Source organism: Hypanus sabinus, chromosome 25 (assembly GCF_030144855.1).
Source record: "Hypanus sabinus isolate sHypSab1 chromosome 25, sHypSab1.hap1, whole genome shotgun sequence".
NCBI classification, from domain to species: Eukaryota; Metazoa; Chordata; class Chondrichthyes; order Myliobatiformes; family Dasyatidae; genus Hypanus; species Hypanus sabinus.
The window spans coordinates 27,471,721-27,498,842 of NC_082730.1; the positions used below are offsets into that span (position 1 = coordinate 27,471,721).

General features: G+C 39.8%; 1 protein-coding gene across 2 annotated transcripts in view; it reads right to left on the minus strand.

Moving 5' to 3' along the window:
• slc6a17 (solute carrier family 6 member 17) overlaps positions 1-26,907 on the minus strand; it is a 73,159-nt gene extending 46,252 nt beyond the window's left edge. The window contains exons 1-2 of one of the 2 annotated variants that reach the window (XM_059950379.1): positions 26,687-26,907; positions 9,066-9,459 (exon numbers count right to left, since the gene is read on the minus strand). In XM_059950379.1, coding sequence (XP_059806362.1) covers positions 9,066-9,351 — 286 coding nt within the window. In that variant the 5' untranslated portion in view covers positions 9,352-9,459; positions 26,687-26,907. Of the gene's footprint in view, positions 1-9,065; positions 9,460-10,033; positions 10,123-26,686 lie in introns of those variants that run through there. The other variant, XM_059950380.1, reaches the window with a different exon arrangement.
• Positions 26,908-27,122: the final 215 nt, after the last annotated feature.

Sequence of the window (27,122 nt, forward strand, 5' to 3'; positions counted from 1 at the left end):
GTCTGGAAATAGTTGCTAGACTAAATGAAACTGAGAGGATGACTATGAATACAAGAAAGAGAGGCTCTGACTGACATCCTCTGGATTCCATACTTGAAGGAGATACAGTCTGAACAGCAAGTTAGTGCCCAAGGACTGTCATTAGATTAATTAGTTTATGAAGATCAGACATGCAGCTTGATATTTGCCAGTAATAGATGAAAACTCATGCCTCAGTCTCCGAGTTTACTGATACACTTACCTGCAGTCCCTGGACGTGTGAATGAGATGTGCTCTATTGGTTATGTTGGATCAGACTGGGCTGAGGGAGGATATAGCCCTGAAAACATATCAGAAAACACTAAATGGGTCTGAAGGAGAGACTTGTCCTCGCATTTTCTCTCTCTCTCTCTCTCTCTCTCTCTCTCTCTCTCTCTCTCTCCAGTGTCTAAATGGAGGGCCTTAGAGTTTATTTTATGACCTTGTAATTTTTAATGCTGAGCAGTTTGCAAAATGCATCTTAGCCTGAGCCAGCACTTTCCTTCAGCAGCAGAATCTCCTTCATAAACACCCAGCAGTAAACAACTGTGCAATATCTTTATAGCGAAGAACTGAAGAAGGGGAATTACAATATCTACCAGAAAGTGGATGGGGCAGCAATAATCTTTCAGTATATAGAGAGAACTTGCCTAATTTACCAGATAGTGAAGGGGAACTGGTTTATTTCACCTAAAATCTAGGGGCTGGAGTGCAGTGGTAGACAATTTCTCCGAGTGGAGAGGAATGGGTCAATTTCCAGAAGGTAAAGCAAGGTTGTGGATGACATGTAGCCCTACCCCCTCCCCCCCCACCAGTTCAATGATGGGGTCAGGTGAGGAGCTGTGCAATTTCCCAATAGGTTTGTGAACCTGGATAATTTCCCAATTTAGGGGAGGGGGAGGAGCATACAATTTACCAGTGCACGGGGATTCCATTATATCTCCATAGCAGGTGGGTCCCTATGACTTTCTTGTAGGTAAAGGAAATGTTATTTCTCTGAAGTGTTCACATTCCCATCAACTCAGAAGCTGAAGCATCTCTGACTAAATCTTCTCACCAATACATGCCATCAACTCCCAGCTTTTAGTCATCCTTGGACACTGGTCCTTTATCCTTCATCGTTTTGTGAATTCATTACCCCCTTCCTCCAATGATTCACCTGAAGGGATTGTCTCCTTGCTGGTTTACAGTTGCATTAAAATTAGGATCAATTCTTCAGTTATGGATTTTCAGCAACCATATTGTTAAATATTTTTATCGTTACTGGACCTCAATATGCCTGACCTGAATTTGAATAATTGGCTGAATCTTTTGAAGGACAACTATCTTCAGGGTGCATCTGATCCTATTGTGAAAAATATATTTACAGAAAATGAAGGATTTGTGAATGTCTAGAATGTGAGATGTTTCATCACTCTAATCAGAACTCACCTAGGACAGAATTTCAATTATGCTGTTGTGTTGAAGTCTGATCACGTGTCACTAAACGTTTATTACGTTAGATTGAAACAGTTATCAACATCTACACAAAGTACACTGCAGACGCTGTGCTCAAAGCAACACGTACAAACAAGCTCGAGGAACTCAGCAGGTCAGGCAGCATTCATGGAAACGAGCAGTCAACGTTTCAGGCCGAGACCCTTCGTCAATATCTTATGGCATTCAAATAAAATGTTTCATGCTAAATACACAAAACAGATGATCTTGCATTCAGCTGCAAGCATTCTATCAACACACACAAAATGCTGGAGAAACTCAGTATGTCAAGCAGTATCTATGGAGGAGAATAAAAAGTCAATGTTTCAGGTCAAGACCTTTCATCAGGACTGGATTATCATCAGGGGTTGGGACAGAAGGCAGAATAAGAAGGTGGGGTGGGAGGGGAAAGAATACAAGCAGGCATGTGATAGGCAAGACCAAATGAGGGGGATTGATAGCTGGGAGGTGATAGGTGGAAGAAATAAAAGGCAGAGGAAGATGGAATCTAATAGGGGAAGATAGTGGGCCAAGGAAGAAAGAGAAGATGAGGGGAACAAGATGGTCTGGAGAAAGTGTGAAGTCAGAATTAGGAATAGAAGACAAGGGCAAGGGGGAGTGGGGAGAAATTACCGGAAGTTTGAGAAATCAGTGTTCAGGCCATCAGAATAACTTCTAGCAACTAAAGAATCTCTTGAGTTTATGATGTGCGGGATGAACTCAGGAGGCCTGGTTGGATCCAGGGAGGGAAATAAACAGTCAAGTTGTCAGGCTGATGAAGTGTCATGGCCCAAAATGTCAACTGTTTTTCTCCTCTTCCTTTTCTGCTGCTGGACCTGCTGAATTCCTCTAGCATTTTGTGTGTGTTACTTTAGATTGCCAGCATCTGCAGGCTCTCATGGGTCAGGCATTTCATCAATGTCTTTTTTTTTAAGCAAACTACTAAAAACAGCCGAAAAGTTTGCTGACAGGACCAGGTCAGTCTTCATTTAATGACCTCGCACAGCTCTCATCTGGTGGTGATCTGACCCAGTCCTCAATTAATGACTTGATCTAACCTTCATTTAGTTACCCCATGTAGTCCTCAGCTGGTGACCTCATCCAGTCCTCATCTGATAACCTCACCTAGTCCTTATCTGATGATCTATCCAACCTGGATTACTAACTAGATTCAGGACCAGAAATATCAGCCAAAAGGTAGGGAGAGTGTTAATGGGTTACATGGCTGTGATTAGCTCATTTGTAGACCTTGAGTACTCCTGAGACCCTTAGCAATGTGCTTGCTTAGCCATTGAACTTTAAGAAATAAATTTGAATCAATTTATGCTGACAGTGCAAATGAGTCACTAAAATAGAAAGTTAGACAAGCATTAAGCAGGCTAGTGTCTAAACTAACGGTTGTTCATTACTGCTGACTGGTAAAGAGCTGGGAGCACAAATACTGCAACACAATATTTGATGCAAAAATTGCTGATTAATTAATTTATCAATTAACAAGTATGTGCAAAAATGTCATTTTTATATGGATGAGGGTTTATATGTCTCTTATTCTATATGAAACTGAAGAACCATTTGGAGCTTTGACGTCTTATGAATTGTGTGCTATTAAAAACATTTTCCTTTGTAGGCAGCCAACACTGATTTGTATTTTCAAGACATGTTCACTACTGTCAATGCTTATTGGTCTATTTGCTTTGAAACATAATATAGGTCTTTTTGACTTACTGTAGTCAATGAATATTCTCCCTCGTCACTTTGGAGGACAATTAAGAGCCATTGTTGTGCGATGAGAGCTACATATGGACTCAGATATGTTGGTTTATTTCCCTAAAGAACATTAATGAACCAATAATCCCATAGCTTAATAATCATGTCCTTTGAGATGGAAGACCAAATAAAAAGATGGTGGTTCATCTCAGAGGTGTGGATTGGGGTTGAGCTAACATTTAAAAATAGACAACAAGGAGAATGAAAATCAGGGGGAGACTGAGACATAAAACTTGGGAAAGGAGATAGTAATCTGAATAAGGAATTTATACAAGACAGAGAGAGAGGTCAGATTCTGAAGTGAGGACAGAAAAGGACAGGATAGAGAGAGAGAGATATCAGACTCTAAAGTGGGGACAGAGCAGGAGAGGATATAGAAAGGGGAAATAATGATGAGGAGATAATTGGTTAAAAAAGAGACTGAGGGAGCATCAAGAGAAGGAGAAGAGAATGTGATAAAGAATGGGTGTAGAAAAATGGAAGAATGGTAGGGCTGAAGCAATTGTGAGAAGAATGGAGAGACCAGAATTCGGAGATCAGATATGGAAAAGGGGAGATCAGGAAATGGGCATTGAAAGTGGAAATTCTGGATTGGGCCTTAATTGGGAGGTGAAGATTTAGTTAATTTGTAGCTGATGTTATAATGCAGTGTCTGGAGGAGCCAAATTCACCCCTTCTGATTCCAATTCAGGCAGACATAAAAAGTATCTTATCTTTTTCATTTTATTAGCAGATCTCAGCAGCACTTTAATACCTGTTTCTTTAGCTGCTGAGTAGACAATCCTCAATTTATACAGAAAGCACCATCCAATCTGAGGAATAACCTCTTAATATGCATTGCAATAGGCTCAATGGCTTTGGTTCTTTGTAACAACCCGTACGCTTCAGCTGGGTGATCACAGACAGCTCCTGTCAATATATTACTGGAAGGATATTGCAATGAGGGAGAGTAAAAATTTACTCAAATGAGATCATAATTGAGAAGTTATAAGTGATAAAAACTGAGGCCTAATTAACCTAGAACAGAGAAGGTTAGCGGAAGATTTTTAACATGAGAAAGCATTTCCAGCCGGCCAATGAATAGTTAACAGGCACAAACTGAGGTTTAGCAAAGAAGTGAGAATTTTTTTCCTCATGTGAGTCATTATTAAAAATGCAGTACTTCCAGTGGGTATTGAATCACAGAACATGACATCAGTTAACAGGGGAACGGATAAATAAAGAAAAAGATATGAGTAAGGATGTTGTGTAGATAACGTCAGCAGAGGGTAGCAACAAAAATGAAGGCATGACATTCAGTCTTCCTCAGTGTTACAATTAAATAATTTGACTTGGGAATACGCAGAAGTAATAGGGATCAACACAAAATGACAGAATGGTAATTTTGATAAATATATACTTGTACACAAATTGTATGCAGGAAATTTCTGAAAGATTGGGGAACAGGCAGATATTCAACAGTGAAGAAATCTCAATTACAGGTTGCTCTCTGCACTAAAGCACATGACGAGACACTGACCTACTTTAGGACAGTGATGCCAGCTGCACCAGAAACCCAGCAAAGTGATGAACAACTCTGAATACAATCATCCCTTATTCCCAATCTCCTCCTCCTTCCTCAACAACACCAAATCATTTCCTTCCAGGATCTTTAAACCACGCAGTTCATTCTCTTCCTCTTCTTTTTCACAAGGTCAACATGAAGGATAAAGTGATTCAGACCAGCTCTGTCAATCATCCTCTATCCAGCTACATCTTGAAGTGCCCTCTCTGGATTCATATTTCCAAATTACTTCTTTTACTCATTTCAACCAGCATATCATATTGGGAACTGTGGTTACCCACTTCAAAATTAGCCTGTTATTAGATCCTGCCTTGGTCAGATCCTCCTAAAATAGAAACTGCTAAACATTTCCAATGCCCCACACCTCCGCGTGCTTCTCTGCTGCAGAAACAGTATTGGGGCCAGAATGAAGACTCATGAACAATGTTCCCTCTAACTTGTAATGGCCAATGTGCACAAAAATTTGCGCTGTGCAGTTTTTTGCCTGGAGACAACAGCATATGCGCACTAAATAATTTCTTCAATATAACGGCATAAATAAGCCAATTCTAAAATCCGTCAACAAATCATTGCAAACTCCACATTGTCAGCACTGTCTGCATTGGAAACCTGAAAAGGAAATGTGATCGTGTATGATCCTGAAATATACTTAGTATGCCAATGAGGTAGAGGGTGACAACCTTTTGTGCACAGTTTTATTCCTTTGTGAGAGGGTAGCAAGACGTGCGTGTGCACACACCCACACACCTTTGGGGGAATATTGCTCACCAGTGGAAATGCCCAATCAGGCCCCTCTTTGACCCTGAAATGACTTCAACCGTATATTACTCTAGGCCAAATTAACCATCATTCAAATAGTGCTGTGTGACTGAATTTCAAATTATAAAGCCATAGTCTGCCATTACCACAGGCAGCTGCTCTTCTCCTTGTGTGGAGAGACTCTCCCAAGTTTCATAGTTTTCTATTTTTAAATGCAGTATGCTGAAACTAACTGAGGAGTGGGTGTTGCCACACTGAAGCAGCTCTTCTTCAGATACATTACCATCCAGTATGAGTTCATTGCATTCATTCTTGGTAGCATAGGATCTTCCCTCATTTCACAGAAATCATTCAACCTCAACAGACTAATTGACCACACATTCCGTTGGTTTTTGGGTAGCTGGTTTTATGGACATTAACATACAGCAGTTACTGCACAAAGTAACAACAACTCTCAAACTAATCTAATTGGGCATTCAAGAGTGGATCAAGGAAAAGATTTAGGAAACCTGACTCCATGATACAGGATTCCCAGATTAATCCCATGGCTTTACTCTTTCCTCAATGGCCAGATTAATGCCAGTCTTCCTTTCGTCACTCTTCCTGCTTCTCTATATTGTGGCAAGAATCGCTCACTAATCTTCAAGGCAAACATGAGGAAATCAGCAGATGCTGGTAATTCAAGAAACACACTACGAGATCTCTTACTATCTTTCCTTTCAGTTAGTCCTGACGAAGGGTCTCGGCCCGAAAAGTTGACAGCGCTTCTCCTTATAGATGCTGCCTGGTCTGCTGTGTTCCACCAACATTTTGTGTGTGTTGCTCACCAACCTTACCTATTTTACACAGTGGAGTAGTGGCTTACTGGTTAAATTAACAGAATAGCAAGTTATGAGTTTGGATGAATTATCCATTGACAAAGGTTCAAATCTAATCATTGTAGCCAATAAATTTAAATGTAATAAATTAATTAAATTTTTAGCTTTAACTATTAAATCTCGGTGTAAGATTGCTGTTATAGAAGGAAACCTATTGCTCTTGTCTGGCCTATCTTATTTTATGGATTCATTGTGGCTAAGTATTGATTCCAAACTTATCCCTCAATTCTGATCTTTCCAGACACCTCTTTTTCAGTCCCAGTACCCTTTCCATCCTCATAATTCATATGATTCTCAAGCCCAATCCAATTTTCCATTCTCTCTTCTATCTATATTACAATGCTGATGTCCCCCACTTTCTACAGAGCTTCGTTTTAAAGCTAATATAATCCCATTTTTCCATTCTCCCTCTAGTCCAGCAGCTCACAACCTTTTTTTTTAATCCATCGCCCAATACCACTAAGCAAAGGGTCCATGAAGCCCAGGTTGGGAACCCCTGCTCTGGTCCATCAATCCTGAACTAAGTTTGTACGCGAGGGGCCAGTAGTAACAATGTAAAAGATCTGTAAGACCTATAGGGGGGTAGGGGCAAGGATGGGGAGACTGTAATCAGCAATTTTCAGTGTTGCTTCATGCCACTACAAGTATCTGAAGAAGAGCTGCTGTACTGTGATTTCACTTCCTCCTCAAGATGGTTGGTCAATAGCATCTCAGATTGCTATGTGATTGAATCAATTCAATGTTATTCCCATTAGATCACTCTATTCCAAGAGTTTATCATTTATCGCAAACGAGTACTAATTGCTCCATTCTCTCCAACACTCCTGGCTTCCATTAGAGAAAAGTTTAGTTTTTGTACTGTGTCATGTAACACAATGGTCCTGAAAAAACATTGTCTCATTTTTACTAAGTACTGTACCAGCAGTTATAGTTGAAATGACAATAAAAGTTGACTTGACCTGAAAACATTTTGCTTTGCACGAGCTATTCATGCCATCCCCTTTCACCTTTGCCTTTGGCTTTGGCTTTTTTTTTCTGTCTTTACTCTCCACAGACATTAGGAGCGAAAGACAAAAGCTGACATTTCCTTCCTCAGAATCAGAGGCAATCGGACTGTGAGAATAGGAGTTAATTTGGGTAATCCCCCTCTCGTTGCACTGATCCAGTGCTTGCCAGCTAATCCTATCACTAAATTGCAGGACAGCGACTTAATCAGGATAAATGTTTTTAAGCAAATACAAAACAAGAAATGGAACAAAAGGAATTTAATAGATGGCATTTAACATTACATTTAATTCACCAATGGGACTCTGTCATATAGACCTAGTGCTATAGAATAGCTACCTTCATCAATTATATATGTATAAAAATCTTCAACCATACTCCGTCTGGATTATGGCTGCATGTTGTTACCCTTTGTTCTGTTAGTGCTGCCTATTACTATTTGAACTCGCTATCATCTGCCGTCTTGAAGCTGTTATTCTGATCGGTCATATTGAGCTTGTTAACAAACACCCTTATCTAAGAATGTTACTTAATTCAGCGTAAATTCAGCATTTTCACCAGTATTACATATTACTTTGGTAGATAACTGATAAATGGCAATCAAGGAAGCTAAGCAGTTAATAACTGAAAATTGTCCGCAGTCCACATTTTCATTTACCATTTTACCAGCAAATGCAAAAATGGGTTTACACTCAGATTTACAAGTTCTGCAACAAGATTACATGCCAATGTCATCTATTTACTCACTTTTGATCACCAGTCAGTAATACAATTAACCATGTGTAGTGGTCAAAGGTCTGTGGCGGGTTGACTTTTCCTTTTCTCATTCGTCCCTTTCTTGCATTTTTTTAAAAATCTGAGGCATTATTGTGTTCAATTCTCCTTCAAACTTCCCTTGTTCCTTTCTACATCAGATTCCCCCAAACAGCAGGCATTTCTCTTCACGTTTGAATTGTCAGTACAGTTTTCTGCAGACCTTAGCTAGTCTTTATCAAAACTGCCAAACCAGGAGAGTACTCTATTCACAAAACCACTGCTTTCACCTTTCTTAATTTCACTGCCCAGCTCCCTTAAATTTGCCTTCTAGTTCCTTTAATTTCTCCTTTCAGTTTCCCTTCCCACTTTCAACTCTCTTCCTTCATTCTCCTCCACACCTCTCCCAATTTTGTTCAAGCTTCCTGCAATCTTCAAATCTCTCACTTCATTTGATATCTGCTTCATTTGTCTCTCTCTCCTGAAATTAATACTCACATTCTGTCTCCCTTTGAACCTCTCTCAGTCTCTCCTCAAACCTCTCTCACTCTTGCCTCCCATCTTCCTCAATCTTGCCTCCCACCTCCCTTAATCTTCCCGCACACTGCACTCAATCTCGCCTTCCACCACCCTAAGTCTCTCTTTCTTTACCTCCCTCCTAGCCTCCTTATACTCCTGTGGTCTCTCCGCGCCAGTCAGTCTCACCCCACTCCCCACTCTCCATGCCACAAACACCCACAGAGTACTTGAATATCTTCCCATTTATTTACCAAAATGACATTTAAAATTGTAATTACTGTTTAAAATCATTGAAAGGTGAATGAAACCTAAAGCCTATTTCTTACCTCCACCATTTTTCTGACATAGGTAGGGGAAACGCCAGACATTTCCCAGACCAACTGAGTAGCCAATCTGGGCCAGAATATACTGCAGTTTGTTGTTCCAGGCTGGCCGATCTTCAATCTCCATGGTGTTCTCTACATCCTTATCCTTGGTGGGTGGGACTCCTCCTACATTGAGCGCACTGCGCTTGTAGTCAATAGGTTCCTCTCCAGCAAGGAGATCGGCGACAGACTCCGTGACAGGCTCATTGCTGTGCTCACGTTGTGTAACCTTACTGTTTTTCGGCATTGGTCACACCTTTACACAAAGCTTCACAGATGACAGAGCAGAGGCAGATGCTGGAGACTCCGGAATATTCCAGTCCCCTTATGCTGGTACAGTCTTCTGCGGGTGAATCTAATTACAAAAATAATTACTGGTTAGACGAATGTCTTCAGAAACATTAGTATTAAACTTTGAACCACATGCTGATGCTGGAGAATTTTAGAGATTCCAGGTGACTTGCAGAGATCTCCCACACTCACAAAGGGACTCTGACCTCCCACCCTGCCTCCAGGGAGCAGGGAGATGAGAAACCCACCCTGTCTCCAAGAGGCTGAGAGTTGACCATATTTTGGTTTACTAAATAATGAGGAGCATAGGTAAAGTAGACAATCACAGTCCTTTCTAAAGTGAAGGAGTCTAAAACCAGAAGGCATTGATTTAAGATAAGAAGGGAGAAATTCAGAGAAGATGTAAGGGTTAGCCATTGACGGTTATATGGATCAAGCTACCAGAGGAGATGTTAGAATTGCAACATTTAAAAAACATTTGGACAGGGAATGGACTTCAGATTTAGAGAATGGAAGGATGTTTTTATATTTATAGCTGGACATTTTGTGTCCCCAGTGCTTTCCCAAGTCTTTAAAGTGGGTTTACTGCAAAGTAACAACTGAACGTAGAAAGCAGCTTTATCAGGGTCCAAACTCACCTACATGTCAATAACCCTCCAGCACTAAGTTGCCCTTCATGTTTTGCAGGCAAGGTTAAATTAATTTTCACGTTAATTAGCACATTGAGCTGAAGTGCTGGTCTCATTCCTGCATAATGTAGAATATTGCCATCTGCAGGGAGCTTTGAAAGAAGGAGACTTTAATATTGAAGTTTTAATCTCAGCTTCCCATAAACAAATGACAGAATGTAAATTCCTCACCTGTAGCTGTCAACATTTATTATCTTGCACTGGAGATAGACGAGGAAACTTCACTTCAAAGCAAAAGTTGTGAGTTCTAAATATCTGTTTATGAGCATGATGAATCTTTTGTCTTTCGATTCCTGCCTGAATTTCCAGTGATTGATGTGGACATAAACATTAATAATACATCCAACAGTGAACTACTGATAGACTGAATTGTGATTCAACAATTATACTTTCCAGAGAGGAAGGGTGTGGAAAACACTCGCAATTTTCCAACGTATGCTTCCGATTGCCAATGGATTCCAGCAATGACTTTCATTTCCAATAACGTATCATGCCACTGCTGATGCCCAGAAATCTCAGATTAAGATGGCAAGCTGATTTGAGATCTATCTACCCATCAGTTAACAATAATAAAAGCAGCCTGTTCCAAGTCTCTGGTTGCAGATCAAACAAACCAAACCAGTGAAATAAAATCAAAATAATGTGCTTTCATTTGGGCGAGATGAGGATAATGACACAATCAGCTGTTTTAACTACATGTCTAAAAAAATTTGCTCCATATTACTTGCTTAAACCAGAATTTGGATCAAGATAGTAATTTCATCTCTTTTGGCATTGTCCTCTGGCATTCTTCTTTCATTAACCACTCCTCAAAGGTGGTTGTGCTCAGAAACACCATAAGCATTGCAACTCTCTCCCTTTAGTTCTTCACCAGTCAATTTCTCCTGGTCCTCTTTTCCACTGCCAGTTAAAATCTCACGCTTTCCCCTGCACCTTAATGCCAAACTTTGGACAGATTATTGGAAATCAGTTGAAAGACTACCATAGTATTAACTTTATTCCATTAGCTGACTCTTTCCTTTCTGGAGTTGGGGACAGAAAATACTCTCAAACATTCACTTCCATCCATTTATCAAATTGCCAATTGAAAAATTGAAACATACTGCATGATAGGAGATGCCTAAACAGAGGCACATACTCATTGAGGAACATCTTTTGGGTGGTGGGAAGCAAAACTATAGCCACGATTCTCTAATCTGCTTTCCATTCCTATTAAATGTTCTCATCCATTCAGTCCATTGAATTCATATTGACAAAGTGGAGACAATTTGCTTCATTAAATGCACTTCATAATGATGAAACGATACAATGAAAAACATTTCTAGGCTGAATAAAATGATCTGATGTGAGAAATCCTGAAATTTAAGGATGAAACAAACAGGCCAGTCAAGAGATTTTCATTGACATAAATCTGAGGTTTTAAATGCTTGCACATTTTGTGATTGACAAATGCTGAGAGAGGTGAGAGGTTTCAAAAATATTATCCTTCGTAACAAGACTTGGAAATGTAAATGACTTATAGTTGTAGAGAAAAGAAGGAATGCACATTGAGGACGGTTCTGCTTCTTTCCTTGCAATGCCCTACCCTCTTTGTGACCAAGATGCAAGTGTCTGGTCAGGTTTGAATATAAGAGTTAATCTGATGCTGACGGAGGATGTTTTCGAAATTCTGAGATTTATGTGATTATTGCCATTTTCTGGGTGGACGATATGCTAGTTTACGTGTGAGGGAGAGGTTGGAGATTTGGGATCTGATATTCTTGTTGCTCTTTTCCAGGTGGGAGATACATTAGTTTTTTGTGTGTGAGAGGGGGAGGGGGTTGGGGGATTGATGTTATTGTTGCTTTTTATTTTGCATGGGAGGGGGTTGGGGGTTTGATTTTGATGTTCTAGCTGCCATTTTCCAAGTGGGCGATCTGTTAGTTTCTGTGCGAGAGAGAGGTTGGGTGTCTGTGGTTTGCGAGTTTTGTTTCTTTTCCTTTTTCATGCCGGGGGTGGGGGAGGGTAATGTCTTTTCTTTCAATGACCTCCATGGTTTTTCTGTATTTCATGGCTATCTGGAGAAGACAGATCTCAAATTTGTATTCTGCGTACATACTTGAATAATAAAAAGAACATTTGAACCTTTGAACTTTGCAAACCTTCACCTTAGAAGGCTGTGTGTGTGTTGCTTGGATTTCCAGCATCTGCAGATTTTCCCTCATTCGACCCTAGAAGGAGGTCACATCTAAAGCACCTAAAGGACCACTTAATTTTATCCAATATACCTTTGTTTCCACTGTTCTTCTGCAAACAAGTCCTCTTGACATTCAGTTGCTTTCCTAACATTACCATAGAATCAGATTCCACCACAATTTTACCTGGTGCATCCCAGTCTTTTTAATCATTGAGATGTAGATACTGCTCAATATGCATTTCTACCAGTTAGTTTAAATCAATGACTTTCTGATTATTGATCCATGCCAGAGGATTTTGCTTTCTCTTATTTCCTTGACAAAAATTATGGACAATATTTAAATCTCCATTTAAAACTCTAGTTCAAGGAGAATAACCAACATGTTTTCTTATTTCTCTACATCCCTGGAAAAAGTCCTGGTAAACCTCCTCAGAACTCTTTATAGCCCTTTATTCCATTCTAAATGTGGTGTGAGAAACGGACAAAGAGCTCCAGCTGAGGCCTAAACCAAGATATGCAGGATGTGACTTCCTTGCCTTTGTATACAATATCTGTACTTATAGAGCTAATAGATTAACTTAAATATGATCATCATGTATAATTGAAACCAGAGAGTAACATCTAGGAAAGAAAGAAAAGACATAAGGCAAATCCAAGAATCATTTCAATCAGTAACTCAGAGTTGGTGGCAAGAGGAAATATTACACAAGGACATGATGGATTATGGAAGATGCATAATCAAAGGCCAAAATTTGGGTCTAGTTACCTCATTCATATGAGACCATTGGCCTTCCATGTTCCTGAAAAAGGTATTGATGCAATCATGAGTGAGCAATTTCAAGTTCCTGGGTGTCAAAGTCTCTGAGGATCTAACCTGGTCCCAACATATTGATTCAGCTATAAAGAAGACAAGACAGTGGCTACATTTCATGATGAATTTGAGGAAATTTGGTTTTTCACCTAAAACATTCAAAAACTTCTACAGATGTGCTGTGGACAGCATTCTGACAGGCTGCATCAGCATCTAGTATGGAGTGGGGACAATGTGGTTGGCTCTACTGCTCAGAATCATATGAAGCTACAGGATCAAACGAAGTTGTAAAATTAGTCAGCTCCATCTTGGGTACTCACCTTCATAGTATCCAAGACATCCTTGAGGAGCGGTGCCTCAGAAATGTGGTGTCCATTATTAAGCACCCCCATCATCCAGGGCATGCCCTCTTCTCATTGCTACCATGAGGAAGGAGGTACAGAAGCTTGAAGGCATGTACTCTGTGATTCAAGAACAGCTTCTTCCCCTCTATCATCCAATTTCTAAATGGACACTACTTCACTTTTTTTTATTATTTCTGTTTTTGTAATAGTTTAATTTAACTATTTAATATACATATATGTACTTAATGTAATTAATTGATTTATTTTTCTGTATTTTCACATATTGCATTGTACTGCTGCCGCTAAGTTAACAAATTTCATAATGTAATCAGATGATATTAAACCTGATTGCGATTGTGATTCTGATGAATTATTGATGTGAAAATGGGAATTAAGTATTGATGGAACTGTGCAGGGATAGCTTTATTTTGTGCCTATGGTGTAGTTAATTGTTACTATTTGAAGGAATATGTTGAAGGACCTTTACAGTATATTCCATCAGGGTTAAACTGACTATGAGAGTTTGAGGCAGTGTAAAGGGTGTTCAGATTTGTAATTAATGCAAGCTGCAACCACTCTAGGTTTCTTAGACAGGGTAATATATAGTTATCTCAACATTCTGTATACTTATCTGGATCTGCTATGAGAATGATTGAGACAACAGCAGAGCGAAATCTTTAAATCTAAACTGTGCCCTATTTGTCCTTGAAACTTGTAGAAATGTGAAAACTCCTGGGTTTCTGAGTGTGAGCAACCCTCACCTTGAAGAAGATATTTTTAACTTCATAGCTGGCCTATGAGAGGGACAGCAGGAGTTGCTGATTTACATTGTAAAACAGCCAGTGAGTAAAGGTGACCTCCGTTCATTGCCATCATCTTATGTGATACGAAGCGAGAAATAGATAAATCACTGAACCACCTGATCAACCATAAACATCACAGCAGATTCCTGACTATTTCAGGCCCACAATGATGCTCTACAATGCTGACATCAGCAGAGCTGAAGGGCATCCCATCCTTTGCCTGAAATGGATGGACTTTCCTCCATCCATGCACTGTGTCTGCAGCGTACAGGATCTGGAAAATGCACTGCAGCAAAAGCCATCGCTTCTTTGCCAGCTCCTTCCAAACCTATGAGCTTCAAATCTAGAAAAACACAGGTAGCAGGTCCTATCTCAAAATTCCCCTCCATAGTCACATAGCATCCAAATCTGGACTAGTATTATCATCAATAAAGCAAAGTCCTGGAGAAGGAAATACCTTCACCATTCCGATTGGATGATATTCCATTGCCACCTCGTCAAGGGTCGCTGGGAATGGCTGATGACACCTCATCTTGTGAATGTTTTAATTAAAAGACTCATTCCAATGTTGATATACATTCAGCACCCACGGACACCACAGCATGCACCCTTGAACATGCATACATGTACTCTGTCACTCATACACGCCCAAACATAGGCATATATATGAATCTCAGAGTTGTATAATGCATATATATATTTTCATAATTATTTGATAATCATAATAAATGTACTTTGAATTTTTGAATATAAACATATCATAAAGCTAAGGCTTTATAAGGCATTGGTCAGACCACATTTGGGGCTTTGTGAGATGTTCTGGGCCCCTTATCCAAGAAGGAATGTCCTGGCATTGGATGGGTCTAGAAGAGCTTCACAAAAATGATCCCAGGAATGAAAGGGTCAATATATGACGAGCGCTCAGTGGCTCTGGGCCTGTGCTCACTAGGGTTAAAAGAATGAGGAATCTCATTGAAACCTATCAAATATTGAAAAGCCTAGATCGAGTGGATGTGGAGAAGAAATTTCCAATATTGGGAGTGTCTAGGACCAGAGCATACAGACTCAGAACACAAAGATGTCCCTTTAAAACAGAGGTGAGAAGGAATTCCTTGTTTTAAATAAATATTATTAAGATGCTTCATCCTTTGGCTCTTGGGATTCTTCTCTTGTTCTTTCAAGGTTCTGGATATATCTTCTTCCCAGAACAATATTCCAATACTCATTTTCTCATCAGTTCTCTCTCCTTCATTGTCCCTTCCGTCTTCCTCCTTTTCTTCACCCAGTAGGCAGTGAATCTGTGGAGTTCATTGCCATTGAGGGCTGTGGAGACCAAGTCACTGGGCATATTTAGAGTGGGGATTGATAGGTTCTTGATTAATCATGGTGTAAAAGGTAATCTGGGTAGATGGGGCTCGTTAACCATGGATGGTAGCTCATCTAGAAGAGGGAAAACTCTGACTTCAAACCTCAGCTGCCTTGTGGTGATACCCGTTCACCGGAAAGGCTTTGGGAGTAAACCCCGAGGAAAAATCTGGAGTCGTAGTCCTGAAGGCGGCTGACTGCTGCACCCAGCATCGGCACGGCAACTCCTGCGATGCTGCTGGCACCAAACTGAATCAACTCTCGTCGTTCCTTTGGACCTGTCATCAGCATGGAGAGGGGGTCCCACTGCATGGGCAACAGACGGATCTCCATATCAACTCTGCCCTGGCTTGCACCCTGGGGAGGCCACTCCAGCTTCACTTCAGTGAATACCAGAGGCGCAGTACCCATAGTCGACCGCAACTGACGGAGGTTATGGGGAGAAGGCAGGAGAATGGGGTTGTGAGGGATAATAAATCAGCCATGATCAAATAGCAGAGCAGACACAATGGGTCGAATGGCCTAATTATGTTCCAAGGTCTTATGGTCTACGTGTTCCTACACATTGCACATACATGGATGTTTCAATGGTGGACACACTCATATACACTCTGTAATTCATTATTACATGACCCATCCACCCATGTGAGCAGGCAGGCACAAGCACTGACATGCATGTAATATCCAAACACAGCCATTAGTACACCATGAAGTTTTGGCATGCCGCCAACATTAATGTTCCTGAAATCTCAGGATCCACCATACCTATGCACTGCTGTAACACCAGAGCTGAAAACAGCTGTTTGAATGGATCCTGATGCTGTGTGGTCCCAGCTTCCCTCAGCCTCAACAGCTTCCATGAGCTACTGGATGCCTGAGTCAAGGTGTGGTCACTTGTGGGTAATTTAGAATATCTGAGGCCACTGAAGCCAACTGCAATAGAAGCCTCGTAGCTGGTTAAGATCAGGTTGCTCAGAACATGTTTGAGAGCAGAGCCCAGAGCATTTTATTCCTCATATTCCGATATTCTGTAATTGTGTGTGAGTGTGTGAGAGAGAGAGAAAGTGTTTGTGGCAGACTCCATATCAATTACCCAACAATCTATGATCAGTATACATGTTACTCAAGTCTCTTAACGTTGTATCTTGCAATTCAACTTATTCACTATAAGCCCTGATGTTGAACATCCTTTTACTCCTATATATGCTAGCAGGGAGTAAGGGTGCTCAAGATCAAGGCTCAGACCAGCATTATGAACTTTGTCCATCAAAAGAGATGTGGCTATGTGTGTGGGAAATTATGTCCTCTGAAATACATTGGACTTTTTTGGAAGAGGTGACCAAGTGGGTTGTTAAGTATAAGGTTGTAGACATTGTCTACATGGACTTTACCAAGTTGAGATCACATAATAGGATACAGGTTGAGATAGTTATTGAATACAAACTTGGTGGTTGGAGTTGGAAAGAATGTTTAACAGATTGGAGGCCTTTGACCAGGGATACTGCAGGGGCTGGTGCTGGGTCACTTGTCGTTTATATTAATGAGTTGGAAGAGAATCTAGGTAGCATGTAAGTGGATTAGTAAATTTATAGATAAGATCAAAATTGGCAATGGGTGCACAGGTTACGTCAGGATCTAGATCAACTGGGAAAATGTAACTTAAGACAAGTGGAAAGTGAGGCATTTTGTGAAGTGAAACAAGGACAGACATACACCGTGAATGACAAGACCGTGGGGTGTATTATAGGACAGAGAGACCCTTAACATGCAACACAGGTAGATAATTTGGTGAAGAAGATATAGAGTATGTTTCAAACAGGAGAAAGTCTGCAGTTGCTGGAAATCCAAAGCAACTCACACAACGTGCTGGTGGAACTCAGGCAGCAGCTATGAAAATGAATAGACAGCCGATGTTTCAGGCCGAGGCAACATGTTTGGCTTTATTGGGTACAGCACTGAGTACAAGAGCTGCAACGTGATATTACAGCTGGATACGTTAGTTGGGCCATACCTGGAAAATTGTGTGCACTGCACTTCTCTGTACTGTAGCACAGATGTGACAAACGCAGACAGAAAGCCAAAAAGATTCACAAGGATATTGCTGGTTCTGGAAGGAGAGACTAGAGAGGCTTCAATCATTTTCATTAGTGTGCAGAAAGCAGAAGGGGGGAGGACCTGACAGAGATTTATAAAATCATGCAGGGCATAGATAAAGTGGATGGCACAATTTTTTTCTCTCAAGTTAGAGCTGTCTAAAGCTCGGGGGTACAGTTTTAAGTTGAGAGTGGAATGATTAAGGGCAATTTTCACACAGAGGGTGGGGGTTATGTATAACAAGCTGCCTGAAGTAGAGGTAGAGGTGGGTACAATTATAAAATTTCACAGACATTTGGGCAGGTTAATGGATAGGGAAGGCTTAGATAGAAATGAGCCAAATGCAGGCAAAGGGGACAAGCTTAGCAAAAACACCTTGGTTGGTATTTGCAAGGTTGGGCCAAAGGACCTGCTTTAAGATTCTATATCTCTATAACTCCCTAACTGCAAAAGTTTGGGTCAGATCAGAGGTAAAAGAGAAACAAAAGGTATGGTCAGAGATTCCAGACTAGAGGTTGGGGTGATGGAGGTACTGAATGTTGGTGTTGGAGTCATTAAGCATAAGTGACAAAGCCACCGATCTACAATATGCATGAAACCATCAGCACTGGAAGCTATAAAGGCAGATTCAACATCATTAAACTGAAGTGAGAGAAGGTGATAAATACAGAAGATTGTGTAACATGGCTGCAGACAGGACACATCTATCAGCTAATGTAGCCTGAAAATGGCAGACATTGGCTCCTGGAAGTCATACTCTGCGATTAAAGATTGTATCATCCCAGGAGGCTACATATTCATTGAGAAGCAATGGTACTAATTACACAAAATGTGCTAACACCACCAATGTATAGAACTAATAACATTGTGAATCATTGGAGTGACTGACACTATGAATGTAAACAGTGAATGACTGCTTTTTATACTTGCGTGTACTGTATTTTATGCATAAAGTTTATATCTGAAAATAATTATTGCTATGTGAATGTGTATGCACATTTATGTATGGAATATGTGAATTACATCTTCATGTTTATAATGTATCTGGTTTACTCTGCTTTAATATCTGACCATGTATGTATAAGTTTGTGTATTTTTTTGTTTTTGCAGACAAATTTAAGCATTTGGGTATTTAGCAGAAGGGTTCATGCATTTGCATGGATATACATTTGTATGTTTATTCCCCTGTGTGTGTTTGTATGTGTGTTTCTATTTCCACGTTTATCGTGTGTCTTTCCAAATGTATATTTGCCTGTTTAGATTGTGTCACTTCATGTTTCATACTAATACAGAGTCTGGAGCACTGTGCCTACATGCAAATCCTTGTTCAGTTGTGGCTCTGAGCTTAGAATCTGAAGTGTTTCTCTCCAGTGACAATGACAGCATCTATCTGACCTACATTGACAGTTGAGAGAAAGCACTAGAGGCAGTCATACATCCTGCTGCATTTTTCACCTTGATAGCTCCTGGACATACTTCCTCACCCTTTATTCAAGGGCATTTAACAGTTTGGGAATTTCCTGCTTTTCCTTAAAAGAATGAGAATAACCCCACTAACCCAATTATGTCAATTAATTAGTTTAGATTTTCCTTCCTTCCTTTCTACTTCTTCCTGAATGTGCACAGTTCATCACAATATACTCATTAAAATCTCAGAATCCCAACACTATCAATCTTATTAACTCTCATGAGACTTCCTTTCATCCCAGTTTTAAAACTTATTACATCGCAATTTACTTTTAATATCTTTAGGACTTGTTACGGGAGTTGGCTGTTTTAGCATAGCTGTTTGCGTGACTTATATTGAAGAGCCATTTGAAGGGAATTCCATCTGCCAAACATTTCCATTGGACCTTCTGACCATTGCTGTCTGTGCTACCGAAGAACATTATGTGGCCTAAATTCTTGGATAAGGAGTCTGAATCAATGTAAGTCCCTATAAATACAAAGAGCATCAGTCTCTAGTATACAGATTGGTAAAGGACTATTATCTGTATATGCTAACAATTCTTAAATAAACTTTTGGGTCAGGCTCACAAGATATATTCACATTCAAACATGTGGAATGTCTTTTAAAGCAGAGTAGTTTTACAATATTAAATAACATGATGCCTCCATGAACATGTGCACAATGGACATGGAGGAACTAAAGATTGAGGGTATATCTAATGATTGCTGGGGGGGGGGGGGGGGGGAAGCTCCATTCAGTGCAGGCTGGCCCTTGTACTGTATCCTGGATAATGGACTACCTGATTGGCGGACCACAGTTTGTGCGGCTTCAGAGCTGTGTGTCAGACATGGCTATAAGCAGCACTGGGGCTCCACGGGGGACTGTATTAGCTCCCTTTCTGAGTAGAAGTTGCCTCTACTTCCCAAGGGCATTCAGAGTATGCAGGCCTCTCCTTCACGTGTTCTACCAGTCAATTATTGCCAGTATAATCTTCTATATGGTAGTGTGCAGGGGCAATGGCATCAACATGGGTGATGCCAACAGGCTCACTAAAGTGATCAGAAAGGCTGGCTCTGTTACAGGAGTTAAATTGGACACACGGGAGACTATGGTAGAACAAAGGACCTGACGGAAAACCTTGGCAATTCTGGACAATGTTTCTCAGCCTCTGCTTGCTACCTTGGCTGAACACAGGAGCTATTTTAGTAATAGACCAAGACAACTGAGCTGCTCCAAAGACCACTATATGAGGTAATTCTTACATCAGCCATTAGGCCCTATAATGAGTCAACCTATAGCTAGGGAAATGATAACCTCCCCTCCTGTTAGACTCTTTAAGGTAACATATTTTTATTCTTCCTTACTTCTCTTCTAATATTTGTATGTTTGTTCATCTGTGGACTTTTAATGCTACTGTGACAATGTAATTTCCTTTGGGATCAATAAAGTATCTACCTATCTTTCTAGAAAGATTACCCTTCCATCTCCTCTGAGAATCTGAGCTGATGAAGGTCAGAGTGATGGAGTAGGAGTCCAGGATGTGAGTAAATGTTGGATCATCTCAGAGAAAAAAAAACTTCAAAATGGCTGTTGCGCTCAGTGATTAGTTGAAAAATGCTTGCAAGAAATGAAAACTTCAATAAACATGATTTTCCTCTCAGAATCCACTTGCAGTTTCCCTAAGAAAGGATGAGCTGGCATTGGACTGTGTCCAGAGGAGGATCACAAGAATGATCCCATGAATGGAACTGTTAACATGTGAGAAGCTCTATGAAGCACTTTAAATTGTAGAAGAGAATGACGAGCACAGAAAAATGATTTATTAACCCGTTTAAGAATTTTATTCCATCTAACATCAGAAATCTGACAATTTAGGTCATCCTCCCAAGCTTTTATTATTTTATCTAAAAAGTCTTGTCTAGAATCAATCAACAAGTTATAGATACCGGTAATAGAACCATTAACAAAAGGTTTTAAATTTAAAAGATCGTCCAGTAAATTTTTATTAGAACCTATAGGAAAAGTAGCTAATTGGAAACGCAGAAAATCTCTAATTTGAAGGTATCTGTAAAAGTGTGATTTTGGGAATGCAAATTTATTTGACAATTGGTCAAATGAAGCAAGAGATCCTGAGATAAACAGGTCCCAAAAACACTTAATACCTAAGTCATCCCAACCTTTAAAGACTTTATCAGTCATAGAAGGAATAAAAAAATAATTAAGGAGAATGGGAGATGATAATGAAAAATTCACTAAACCAAAAAATTTTCTAAATTGAGACCAGATCCTTAAAGTTTGCTTAACAATTATGTTATCTTTTAGTTTTTAGGTTTTAGGTTTTAGTTTTTACCTCTCTTTTAGCAAGAAGAGCAATCTTGCTTAAATGGAAGGAGTCTACCCCTCCTACACATCTTCAATGGCTACGTGATATTATGTCCTATTTAAATTTAGAAAAGATCCGCTGCTCAGTCTCAAATTCGAAACAATCTTTTTATGATATTTGGGGACCTTTCCTAAATTATTTTCCCAATTTATAAAGTTTAACAGTATATTTAAAAATATATATTTTATGATGTATGACCTATCTTTAAATTTTTGATTACAGAGTGGTATACCTTTATGTGTTATGCTATAACATTTTGATCAATTTTATTACAATATATGAATGTACTCAAGTTATGTGGAGATGCATCTATGTGTTGCACTCTGTAAATCTTTATTTTCTTCTGAATAAAAATATTGTAAAAAGAAAAAAACATGTGAGAAGCATTTGATGGCTCTGGACCTGTACTCACTGAAGTTTAGAAGAATGGTCGGTGGGGGGTGGTTTCATTGAAACCTATCTAATATTGAAAGGCTTAGATTGAGTGGATGTGGAGAGGATGTTTCCTATAGTGGGGAAGTGTAGGACCAGAAAGCACTGCCCCAGAATAGAAGGACGTCCTCTTAGAACAGAGATGAAAGAGGGATTTCTTTAGCAAGATGACAGTGAACCTGTGGAATTCATTGCCACAGATGGCTATGGAAATCAAGTCATTGGGTGTATTTAAAGTGGGGGTTGATAGCTTCTTGATTAGTCAGGGGGTCAAGAGTTGCAGGGAGAAGGCAGACAAAAGGGGCAGTGTTAAGGGGTATAATAAATCAGCCGTGATGGAATGGTGGACAGACTCAGTGGGGTTATTTTTGCTGGCTATACAAGAACTGTTTTAGTATATAAGAGATAAAGTCTACAAGCATGTATCCAGCCATCTTTCTGATGAAATCTTAGTTTTAGGCTTACTGCATTTCCTGGTTTGATTCTTTTTCCTAATTTAGAAATATAATTTGAGTTAATTGAACAAATTAAAGTCTAATGTTTTAGTAGCTTCAATATCTTGAGAAGTTCGTATCCTAGATGTCAAGGTTCTTTTCTCTCAATATAGGATATCAGACACAAAGAATCAGTGGCATGACTCATCATCTGCCCCTGATACTTGAATATTTCTCTGTCTCACAACTGAACTGATTAAAATGGGACACATCTTCCTCTAGTATTGTTTATTTCTAACTATTAATATTAGTTGCACTTAAATATTTAGATATTTATGTCTTAAGTATTTAGATATTAAGAAGACCACACAGACTCTTAATCATAACCTCAGGTCTAATAATAATATTATTTCTTTGCATATTATCTGTCACCAGTAAATTCCAATGGCCGTTGACATTTATAAGCTCACCCTGTAATTGCTGAGATGTTTATAAGATGCGAAAATAAACTATTAACACTACGAACATTACATGTTCATTCCTTGCATCAGCTGATCAGTCAAGAAGGTAAGTGCAATTTCCGTGTACAACAATATCTCTCAAGACTAAACAGGACCAGGAATAAAATCTCTCATGGTTCCTGTCATTGTCTGCAAGGAGTTTATATGTTCTCCCTGTGATCATGTGGGTTTCCTCCGGGTGCTCCAGTTTCCTCCCACATTCCAAAGATGCATGGGCTAGTAGGGTAATTGGCTGTAATAGGGTGGCACAGGCTCATTGGGCTAAAGGGCCTGTTGCTGTTGTGTATCCCCCAAATTTTTTTTTTAATTGCCTGTTTCTACCTTGTACCAAGTCCCGTTTACTCATTACCATTTGCACTGATGGATGGACTCATTTTGAAATAACTTTGTTTAGATTTTAATCTTTTCATGGTCAAATTCCTATTCTTTAAGCTTTTCCAGTCCTACAATATATCAGTGCACACTTTATGTATTTGCCTCTTGTTTATCTCTGATTTTCTTCACTTCCCATAGTAGCTCTGCCTTCAAATGCTTTGCCTCCAAGCCATGAAATTCCCACCTTTATCTTACCTGCCTCATTACTTCTTTCTCCTACTTCACATCTTAAAGCCTGTATCTTCAATCATAGTATTGATTAGTCTCATCATATATGGTTTAAGGTGAAATCTTTTTTGATAAGTGTTTGTAAAACATATGGGATATTTGGGCTGCTCTACTATGGTACAAACACAAGATATGTGGTTGTTCTTTTGGGGCAAACTCATACTGTTTTTCTCATTTGACCAAATTTTCATTTTGAAATTCTACTCTTTGGGATTACGTGTTTTTTCCCAAACTATGTGAAATAGCAGAGAATTTTTGTTCCAAGTCAGGGGCTCTCAACCTCTGGTCCACAGACCCATTGCTTAATGGTAATGGTCCACAGCATAAAAAAGGTTGGGAACCCCTATTCCAAGGCCAATGCTTAATTACGTAAACACATTATGAGATGGATTTTGGGTTTTGATAGGAGCATGAAAGCATGACCATCATCAGTACAACCTAAACAACAACAGTTAATATTAGTATGTTATATAAGCCAGCAAATACATTGATTTGAGTTGTAATTTACATATCACTGTTATCATATATAAATCATCTGACGCTTTTGATTTGATTCCAGCCTGCAACATACACACCAGAATCTTTCATACACAGCACTTGATAGGAGACCAATCTGTTGGCCATGGCATATTTGAAATACGGAAGAAAATGTTGAACTTGAATGGGTCAAGGACAGTGGAAACAGACAGATCAACTGTCTTTGTTCCTGCCATGTGTTTGGGGATGGAAGCTGCCATTTTATGGAGACACTCTATTCTCCATTTTGTGAGATGAAGTTGCTTGGCCTTCTGTTTTTTCAGATAGATACATTGAGGCTTCATGTAATCTGCTGAACTGGAGATCATTTCCAAAGAAGTTATTTGTGAGGTGTTCTTTGATTAAATATAACATGCAGGTTTGTGAATGTTGGGCTTGATGCCTGTCTAGAATGATTTCAGCTGGTTACTGAAGAGAACAAAGAGCCATTAATTAACAACTGCCACTTGCTGGGAGAGGGCAATAAATAGATGCTGGCCTGGAGCACAGCCAATAAAAAAGTGTTAAAGGTCAGACACATGACCTACAACCAATAAAACTGGAATGCGATATTTGAATAGGTAAGAAATTAACAGAATAGCGGACACTTCAAGTGATAACTTTCTCAACAGACCCACCATCGCGAGGAAGAAACTCCATACTACGGGTTGGGAGAGGAAAGGATTGATCATCTAGCCAATGGTGATCTCTTATTTTTGTGTTATAAATTGGAGAAGCAGTCTGAGTACTGGTACAAAGAGAACAGCAGAAATCATGTTCTAAGTTATTGGCCTGGGATCAACATAGTTACCATTGTTGTTTGTGCAGAGACAATAAGGCGTGAGCTTCAATTAACTACGAGTGGCATAGTGAATTTCCTAATCTGGTTCTGTTGACAAACAACCAACAAATCTGTAACTCACTTCCAGGTGATCTACTGTACATTCTATATACCGTATAATACTCTTGAATCTCCCAGAAACTCATTTCCAAAAATCTTGTATCAATATAAAATTCCACACCCCATAATTCAGAGATTTTACTGGGAACATTAAGACCTACACAGTGCAGTTCTCATGAATTAAACTCTTCACTAATTTTTTTGGAAGATGGGGGTGATCTAGGCATTGCTGCAGTCAGCATTTGTCCATCTCCATATTACTCAGAAAATGGTGGAGAGTTGACTTCACATATTGCCACAGCCCATCTGGTGAAGGCACTTTTCCCAATGCTATTGGGTTGGTGAGTTCCAAACCTGAGACCCATGTCACTATCTGTTACTCTGTTTTCTATATTAAAAAGCAAACAAAACCGTTTGATTCAGACCTCCAGTTCATTTCCAGGGTCCCTATATTTGCCCCTCAAATCTCTTAATTGCAATAGATTGCAATTTTTGTCTCAAACCAATTTATCTTTTATATGCATGGCAAGTTACAAAGGTGAAGGTTTTAACTACATTTTTTTTTTAAAAAAAGCATAGAATACACTGTCACACCAGAATATTAAAAAAAAACAATTTTTAAGCTGCGCTCCGTGATTGGCCACTTCCACCCATAAATTGGAAAAGATGTCACACATGCACCCGGCTGCGATAGGTTGTTAGCGGGGGAAGGGGGGGGGGGAAACAACATTTCTGATCGACAGGGAAATTAGCCAATAGGCTGATGAGTGGGCGGAATGCAGGCAGCCTCCCGCCGAAGAAGAGACAATTTTGGGGGCGTGTTCCTTAAGACTAGTTGAATCTCCTTTGCTAACAAAGTGTAAGGTGTAGAACGAAATCAAGACGGCGTAAAATTATTTTCAGTAGCGATAATAAAATGACTTGAGTTTTGGAGCAAGATGCTCCAACACGTATCGATTGCACTGGAGTGCAAAACGCATTCGCATTCGTGTCGCAACCCAACCTGGTCTATTTCCAGGAGCCTGATCAGAACTTCACTGGACACTGATGTACAAGTGGAAAACGACTGACCATCGGCAGCGTCCACATAACCAGTCTCGCCCGGAGCCGAGCCGGCCCCTTTAATATCTCCACGCAGGGAGACAGGACAAGTTTGGATGACATTCGTGGGTTATATTTATTCAAAACTGCATCGCCTAAATACAAAAAAAACATCTATTTTTTTCATTCTTAGGCACCTTAGCTTTCCAGTCCAAGTGTCTAGGCGTCTAATATTTCATACCCCCAAGCTTCACTCAATCGAAGCAAAAATCATTTTCTACCCTCCAGAGAAATGACATCGATTCTTAGCAAGCATCACAGTATTTTAAAGGAAATTAAAACGTGACGATTCGGTCACTCCACCCTCCTAATCCTCTCAGTGCTATTTCGAAAATGTTGGTTAATTCAAACACAGAGAGCATATGAAGCATTCTAATGGTCGGCGGAATCTCCCTGTTCCGAATCTTAATAATTTACATGTTAATCTCGAAGTAATACAGGGGAAAAATGAACTTCATCTCCAAATTTACCTCAGAGTTATCAAACATCCACCAACCTTACATCGACTGTCAGCTCCAGAGGACAACATAGATTGCAAACATTAATAATTCAAGCATCTGCTATTTATGTCAGTTGGGGGTTGAGCATCTTACCAAGGTTCCTACGCACATTGAAGGTGAAAACTGAAGAAATCCGCCTTCAATAAAACTGACAATTCCGCAACTTACCAGCAAATAATCAGCCGAAATATACCATACACGATCGGGAGCCGAGGGTTGGAACTCGAATAGAAATCTACTGAAAGGATGGGAAAGAGGCGGAGGACCCCGGTGTTAAGATTAAAAAAAAACCCAAACAAGTAGTGACTCCAAATCAAAATCCAGGGTGGAAACGTCCTCACGCATTGACGCCAGCAGCGTGTGCATTCTGCATCATCTCCTAACCTAAGAATAGCATGCCATATGAATGGGAAAAAAATGAAAGTTTATCTCAAGGGAGGTATTAGTTTGAGAATAGTGTGGGCTGCCGTGGTTAAATACTCTTTCAATTTACGTACGTCACTGATTGTTAAACGCTGGTGGGATACAATGTCTTCAGATCACAGGGGGGAAAAATCTGTGTGCAAGCTGAGAAACAACTGGTGACGCAGAACTGAGTCGATGA